The sequence below is a fragment of the Pelodiscus sinensis genome, chromosome 7, assembly GCF_052426305.1.
Source record: "Pelodiscus sinensis isolate ZL-2025 chromosome 7, ASM5242630v1, whole genome shotgun sequence".
Lineage (NCBI taxonomy): Eukaryota > Metazoa > Chordata > Testudines > Trionychidae > Pelodiscus > Pelodiscus sinensis.
In genome coordinates, this window is record NC_143058.1 from 66803110 (window position 1) to 66811062 (window position 7953).

General features: G+C 60.2%; 1 protein-coding gene across 8 annotated transcripts in view; it reads left to right on the top strand.

Moving 5' to 3' along the window:
* PCBP3 (poly(rC) binding protein 3) overlaps positions 1-5714 on the top strand; it is a 60730-nt gene extending 55016 nt beyond the window's left edge. For 6 of the 8 annotated variants that reach the window (XM_089779845.1, XM_089779846.1, XM_089779847.1 and 3 more), the window contains 2 exons: positions 2507-2676; positions 4190-5714. In XM_089779845.1, coding sequence (XP_089635971.1) covers positions 2507-2676; positions 4190-4226 — 207 coding nt within the window. In that variant the 3' untranslated portion in view covers positions 4227-5714. The remainder of the gene's footprint in view (positions 1-2506; positions 2677-4189) is intronic. The other 2 variants (XM_089779851.1, XM_089779852.1) reach the window with 1 other exon arrangement.
* Positions 5715-7953: the final 2239 nt, after the last annotated feature.

Below are 7953 nucleotides of genomic sequence, written 5' to 3' on the forward strand. Positions count from 1 at the left end.
AGGGACAGACCCAGCTGCATTCACTAGCATGAGGCTGCACTTCCGCCAAGGCACAGCCGGCCGCAGGGCGGACAGCGCTTTGGGGACGGCACTGTTCTCGGCTACATTATAGCGCCCTCTTGCGGGGCTGGGCGGGCACCGGTTTGGGGACCGCACTGTTCTCGGCTACATTATAGCGCCCTCTTGCGGGGCTGGGCGGGCAGCGGTTTGGGGACCGCACTGTTCTCGGCTACATTATAGCACCCTCTTGCGGGGCAGGGCGGGCAGCGCTTTGGGGACGGCACTGTTCTCGGCTACATTATAGCACCCTCTTGCGGGGCTGGACAGGCAGCGGTTTGGCGCATCAGGGACTTGGAACCCACAGTCACTAGACACTAGCCTTGTCCCGCACCCGACTGTTGGCTTCGCACGCGGCCGTGTGCTGAGTAGCTACAGAGGCTCAAAGGGCCGTTTCCTTTCCCTCTGGCTGCCCAGAAGGGTGCTGGCTGACAGGGTCCAGGAGGCCTGTTCCAACGCTTTCAGACCCTCCATTTTAGCTTCTCTTCTCCAGAGGAAACGGGCTCCCGTGTCTTCCCAGCTCTTGAGGCAAAGAAGTCACTGCCAGGGTCACCCTGACCTACCAGGCCCCTGGTTTGCTGGCTCCGTGCCGGCTCCGGACACAGCGGCGGAGGCCTGGAGACCGACACAGTGTCCTTACCCCACGGGCCTCCCACCCTGCTGTGCTGTTCTGGGTTCTTTTGGCAATAGCCCCGCGGCATTCCCAAGCCTCCTCTCGCTCTTCTGGGTCCTGCTTCCCTCCCTGTGCCCATCTCCTGCCCCTGCCTGCTCTCAGTCTCCCTCTGGGTGGCCTGTTGTGATGGCACATTGGGGTTTTCCCATCTCCTGCACCCCCGTAATGGCACAGACAGACTCCACCAGCCGGTAGAACAGAGGGAGTTTATTGCTTCTCCAGGATACAGCACAGCACAGATGTAATCCGGTTCCAGGGCAGGTCTAGGATGCCTCAGCCCCCCTTGAGATGGAGGAGACTGGGCCCCTAAATCCCAGCCCCTTTCCCTAAGCTGTCTCCTCCATGCTCCCAGACAGCAGCTAAAACTCACTTCCAGCCCTGCCCCCCAACCAGCTGTTGGTCTCCGCCTCCCTTCCTTTGTCTCTCCCTGGGAGGCTGAGCCTGGGTGTCTGGGTTAATCCACCTTTGGGAGAGTCAGTGAGAATCTCCCCTCCCAGCGCAGGGGGACCCCGGTCACAGAGCAGACAGCCCCCCCCCCACTACACCACAGCTGTACACGGGCAGTTTGGGACACGCTGCCCTGTGGGTGGCTTGGGATTCCTTCTGTGGACACCGGACCCCGGCAGTGGCCACCGAGGGCCTGTGCGTGGGGACCTGCCCTGCCCCCCATCCTAGAGGCAGGAGGAGGGCTGAGAAGCCGCAGGAAGCCTGGGGAAACAGGGACCTCCAGCCTCTAGTGCTGTCAACCAGCTACCGAGCACAAACTCCAACCCGAACGCCGCCCTGTTCTCTCAGGCGCTCCCTTGGGTGAGCTCAGGCGGCTCGGGCCTGCGTAAGCACAGAGCCCGGCTCCGCTTGCCACGGGCCTGACTCGCCGGGCAGGGGCAGGGGCCAGGCAGCGCCTGCAGCGGGGTAGCACGTCACGGGCTGCTGGGACAACAGGAAGCGCAGAAGAGCCGCACAACAGATGAGTCGTGGGAGATCTGGCAGCCATTCCGTGACCCGGCCTTCTAGCCTCAGTAACTCTCCCGCACGCTGGCACGGGAGTAGCTGGCCTTTCGCTGCCACGGGCCACGCCTGGCAGGGCCATTGGGGGCACCGTGCTCTTTCCCCACATCTCAGTCCCTGCTGCAGGGGGCGGGTGTGAAATATCTGTTAACGGAATAGTCGAGTAAGCTCATGAATTCGTATCGGTTAGTCGACTAGTCTATAGTCCCTGGGGAGGGGCCAGCAGCCGCTGGATCAGAGGCAGCAGCGCCAGGCGGGAGTTGGTCCACAAGGGAAGCCAGTTTAAAAACCAGCTCCCCTTGCGGACCCGGCTGCCTGTCGCCCTGCCCTGCTGCTTCTGAGACAGAGGCGGCAGCGTGGGGCGGCAGCAGCCCCTGTCTAGGGGGGTCTGAGTTCCCAGACACGGTGTGAGCCGGAACTGAGCCGGGCTGCCGGCCAACCTGCTAGAAAATGTTCTGGCAGGGAGAGGGGAGGGGAGTGCGTGTAGTCTACAGCATTAACCTACACGCTTTCGCGGCTCGGTCGACGGGCTGCACTATCACATCCCTGCTGCAGAGAGCCAGGGGCCCGCGTTCGCCCCGGCCGTGGCAGGTCAGGGGGAAGTCACAGAGGGAGCTTTGGGCAGGAGGCGGCTGGTGTTACCTGTGGCTTACCCCCGTGCATCAATCTCTGCCTTCATGAGCACTCAAGGCACTCCCGCCCCTAGCAGCCCCCGCGAGTTACTGCCCAGGGCCTGCTTTACAAGATTCCCTCCACGCTGTTTTCTAGCTAATAGGCTGCATAATCGGACGCCAAGGGACCAAAATCAATGAAATCCGACAGATGTCTGGAGCGCAGATCAAAATCGCCAACGCCACGGAAGGGTCCTCGGAGCGTCAGATCACCATCACAGGGACCCCCGCTAACATCAGCCTGGCCCAGTACCTCATCAACGCCAGGTGAGAGGCACTCACGCGGCCCCCTCAGCCTCGTGGCTCCCGGCCCCACACCGAAGGCACACGCCGCTCCGCCAGTCCTCCGCACGCGGGCCCAGGGGCGAGGGGCCTGGACACGGCGAGAGGGCCCGCTGGCTCCACGTTGCTGTCCATGCAGCGCGGGAGTGGGAATGTCAAACACTTCTCCTAGGACCTCTCCCTAGGACGCCCCGTTCTCCCAGGCCCCGGCGTCCGCATGGCTCTTGCGCTGGCTCGGTGGCACCCATAGGGCTGTCCCCTTGCGGCCTGGAGTTTATAACGGGGCCGCGAGGCTGGTTTCCATTGACAGCCCGGCCAGGGCACGGGGAGCCCCCACACAGCTCATGTAGCCTCTGTCCCAATGACCCGAACACAAAGACCCAGCGCAAGTTCCCAGGGCTTGGAAAGGCTCCCCGTTCCCAAACAGCCCCGCCCGGCATGCTACGAACCCGTCTCTTCGCTTCCTCTGGCGACAGCCCACGCTGCCTTGCCATGCACGGTGCCACGAGGCGGGCCGGAGCTGAGCCTAGGGTAACTGTCCCCAGTGCTGGTGCAAACCTGAGCGCGCAAGCGTGGCCTCCGGTGCACAAAGGGCTTGTGAGGCGGGTGCCAGTGGCTGGCTGGCTCTGTCCCGCACGGCAAGCTGGGAGGCCGGAGGGAGAAGGGATCAGGCTGCTTGACTGACTCCTCTTCCAGGACACTGGTGCGCGTGCAGGCCCACTGGCTAGACCAGGTGTGGTGCAAGCAGGGTCTGGGAGAGCCGCCTGGCCATGGTGTGGGTGGGGCTGGCTGACCTCAGTACTGACCTGTTCCACCACAGACCGTGCCCTAGCCCCTCCTTCCCACTCTGCGGTGCCCGCAGCCCCGCGCCCTGGAGCAGAGACTCACACGCTGCCGCCTCGCACGGAACGCACGGCCCTTCCCTGGTGCCACACAGCCCTCAGCCGCCACAGACCTTCCTGTGACCCCAAACTGCCTCCTGGCAAAACGCTGTGAATAACCGCGCCTCACGCCCAGGTTCCCGCTTGCCCTGTGCCTAGCACGGGGGGGGGCGGAGCTAGGCTGGCGCACCGCCGGTGATAACCCAGTCTCCCAACTCTTGAAACCTGTGGCAATGTGAAAAGAGCAGATCGCAGGGTCCCCCGTCTACCGCGCTCTGTGTGGCTCCAGCCCGCTTCTCAGAGCTGTCGTCACCAATGACAAGCCGGGCTGCCCAGCATAGCAGCCACCCAGAGTCCAACTCGGCGACTTCCCGTCAAAAGTGCACAGACAGAAACCAAAGAGGCTACGTAGGCCCCCACTGCAGGGCCACCCGCTCCGAGAGACCGGTGCAGACCCGTTCGAGCACAAAGCCCTGAGTCGGTGTCCCACCCGGGCGCGGGCAGGAGGCGGCGGCGACGGAAACGAGGCCTTGTGAGTATGCCACAAACTCTCTGTTGGCTAATCCTGTTGTTTGTTCTCTCTCCCCGTCCCTTCTCTGCACCGCTGTCTGCTCTAGGCTGACGTCCGAGGTCACTGGAATGGGCGCCCTCTAATCTCTACCCACCAGCCTCCACCCTGCATCGCCCGGCCCTCTCGAGCCAATGGCACGCCACCTGGCTCATGCAACCTGTGTGTTTCCTGCCCTCCCTTTGCTTCCACACAGGCAGCTTTCTTTACACACACACGCACGCGCACACACACCCTGTTTCTTTATGAGCGCGCACACACATAGAGTTTCTTTATGTGCATGCACACACACTCACACACACACACACAGTTTCTTTATGCGCGCACACACACTCACACACACGCACACAGTTTCTTTATGCACACGCACACACACACACACTGTTTATGTGCAAACACGCACACACACGCACACACACTGTTTCTTTATGTGCACGCGCGCACACACTGTTTCTTTATGCACACGTGCACACACGCACACAGTTTCTTTATGCGCGCGCACACTCACACAGTTTCTTTATGCACACGCACACACACTCACACACCCCGTTTCATTATGAGCGCGTGCGCACACATGCACACACACACATACACTCACACTCACCCCTACCTCACACCCTCACACTCCGTTTCATTATGAGTGTGTGCACACACACACACACTCACCCCCCACCCACACACCCTGTTTCGTTATGAGCACGTGCATACACACACACACACACGGTTTCTTTATGCTCACACTCACCCCCACACTCACACACACTCACCCCGTTTCATTATGAGCACGTGCACACACACACACACACACACACACACACACACTCGCCCCGTTTCGTTATGCATTCCGTGCTGTGCTCCCGACACTGCTCCCGAGGCGTTTAGTTCCGGCCCCAGGCCTGTCCATGTTTCCAGACTGCAGGTTTAGTATTGTACTGGCCTTTTGGGGGTTCCATTGGTGAGACTTCAGAAGAAGGCTCGGTCTCTGGTGTCAGCGTAGCGTAGCCATTGGAGCGTTTTCTTTTGCCGTTTTAGCAGCACTCCCTGTAGGGTAGGGTTTGCGCTGCCAGCTAGAGCTGTGCTTGCTTTGAAATACTCTTCTCACCACGACCCCATTGAAACGTCCACTCTTCATTTTGCTCCTCCCGGCTCCCTGCCCGCCCCTGAATCCATGTCTGGAGAATGTGGCATGGTTTACCCCATGTGCGTCTGGAGCAGGATGCGCACCTCCCAGTCCCCGTTGGTCCCACACAGAATACGTTCGCTCCAACACGGCAGGGTCCAAACAAGCCATTTTTATTACTAACGAAAGAAGAAAAAAGTCAGTCTCACTTTTTAACTAAGAAATAATCGGGGGGGGAGGGCGGGGATTCAGGGTACGGAATCCAAAGCCATAGGCACCTCTGGAAGTATTCTTAAGACCGTAGCCCTCAGTGAATTTTGGACTTAGCTCAGGAAGCTCAAATCTCCATGAGCCTGCTGTGTTTGCCGCTGTTTGTATTCAATAAATATCTGTGCAGCTCTGCTACCAACGAGCTCGGCCTCCTGACTCTGTTCTTCTCCCTGCCTTCCGTCTGACCCTGGGCTTCCCCCGTCCGCTCTGGCCATTTTGGCAGACGAAATCCGGAACCAGCACAAAACCTTCTGGTCTGTTTTTTTGAGGTCCCCATTGCTCAAGAAGTTTTGAAGTCCCCAAAGCTATTTTGGGGATGGTTCTGTTCAATATCTTTATCAATTATTTAGATATTGGCATAGAAAGGACGCTTATTAGGGCATGTCTACACTACAGAGTTTTGTCCGGAAAACGGCCGTTTTTATGACAAAACTCGAGGAACGTCCACACTGCAATTGCGTTTTTCTGCAAGAAAATGGACAGAACAGAGGGGTTTTCTGACATCGGTAACCCTCATTCTAGGAGGAAGAAGCCTTTTTGCAAAAGAGTGTTTTCACCAAAAAGCATGAGTGGACGGAGAAGAGGGAGTTCTTTTGGTGGCCCTGGTGGCCGCTCCGTCCACAGCAATCACAGCTGACATGCGAGAGCGTCCGTTCAGTGTGGACGTTATCTGTTGAAAAAGCAGATCGCTTTTTGGATGCACTTTGGCAGCGTGGACGCTCTCTTTTGGAAGAAGTTTTTTCGGAAGATCTCTTCTGGAAAAACCTCTTCTGAAAGAAGCCTGCCGTCTAGATGTAGTCCTAAGTTTGCAGATGATACAAAGCTGGGAGGGGTAGACTGGCTCTCGGATCGGCGCCGCGGTCGGAGAGGAGGGGCCAGGCCTGCTCCTTCGGGGGATGCGCCTGTGGCCGGCGCAGTCGTGCTGGTCGGTTGGCACAAGGGCATAAGGACTCTGGGCCGGAGGGGAATAGCCGCCCGCAGCCTGCAGCTGCCTCTCCCCTCCGGCCGGCTCACTGCCCGCGCTGGCCACCAGAGGGCACTCGCAGCCCGTGTTTTACACAGCGCCGGCCTCAGCCCCTGGGACATCCTGGGCCGTGTCCCAGGCATCAGCCCCCTGTCCCGCCTGGGGAGCGGAGAGGCCTCCAGTGCCCAGCGGTGGCTCCCAGGGACACGCCGGCCCTGTGCAGCAGCTGCAGCCTGGGGGCTGCTGAGAGGGCAGTGGGGCCTGGCCTGCACTAGCAATACCCGCTCATGGCGCGTGCGCTGACTGGGCCAGCCAGGCCGTGTGCAGGGGCCAGCTCGCTGGGAGGGCCGTGCACCCCCCGGGCATGCACTGCCCAGGGCCTTCCCCCGAAGTGCAGAGCGATTTGCACAAACAGTGCGTGACTCAGCACGGAGCGATTTGCACGAACAGTGCGTGACTCAGCACGGCGCGATTTGCACGAACAGTGCGTGACTCAGCACGGAGCGATTTGCATGAACAGTGCATGACTCAGCATGGCGCGATTTGCATGAACAGTTCGTGACTCAGCATGGCGCGATTTGCACGAACAGTGCGTAACTCAGCACGGCGCGATTTGCATGAACAGTGCATGACTCAGCATGGCGCGATTTGCATGAACAGTGCATGACTCAGCATGGCGCGATTTGCATGAACAGTTCGTGACTCAGCATGGCGCGATTTGCATGAACAGTTCGTGACTCAGCACGGCGCGATTTGCATGAACAGTGCGTGACTCAGCATGGCGCGATTTGCACGAACAGTGCGTCACTCAGCACGGTGCGATTTGCACGAACAGTGCGGGACTCAGCACAGAGCGATTTGCACAAACAGTGCGGGACTCAGAGCCGTCTGTCCCTGTGGGACAATGCTCTGCTCCGTGCCCTTTTTTTCCTTTTCTCAAAAATCCCGTAGTGTTGCCTAACCCATGTTCTCCATCGAGCGTGAGACTCACAGGCTACCACGGCAGGCGGAGCATTGTGCAATTCCCGGGGGGGATTAGTAGCATCTGCTCCCCTTCCGCTGTGTCCTGCCACCGCGGTGCCCAGAGAGGCACAGCCCTTCCCATCAAAGGCAGCGCGTGAGCTGTCTGCCAGGCTGCTCCCACCCCGCCGCTTACGCCGCGTCCCCGCTGCACGCTTGTTCTCGGGGTTGGATCTCGACGGGCTCCACACAGGGGGAGCCCAGCAGGCCAGGGGCCGGTTGCACAGCAACCGCAGTCACCCGGGGGCTGGCGCCGGAGCTGCACTTTGGTGCCACCCTGCTCAGGCGGGCTGATCTGCCCACACCAGAGCTTTCCAGCCTGCCCGGCTCCGAGCTCGGAGTGGAACGCCACCTCCACAGTCCCCGGGGCCCGCTCAGGGCTGGCCGCGAGAGATCCTGGCTCCTCGCTGCTCTCGCTGCACTGAGCCTGTCGGGCCTC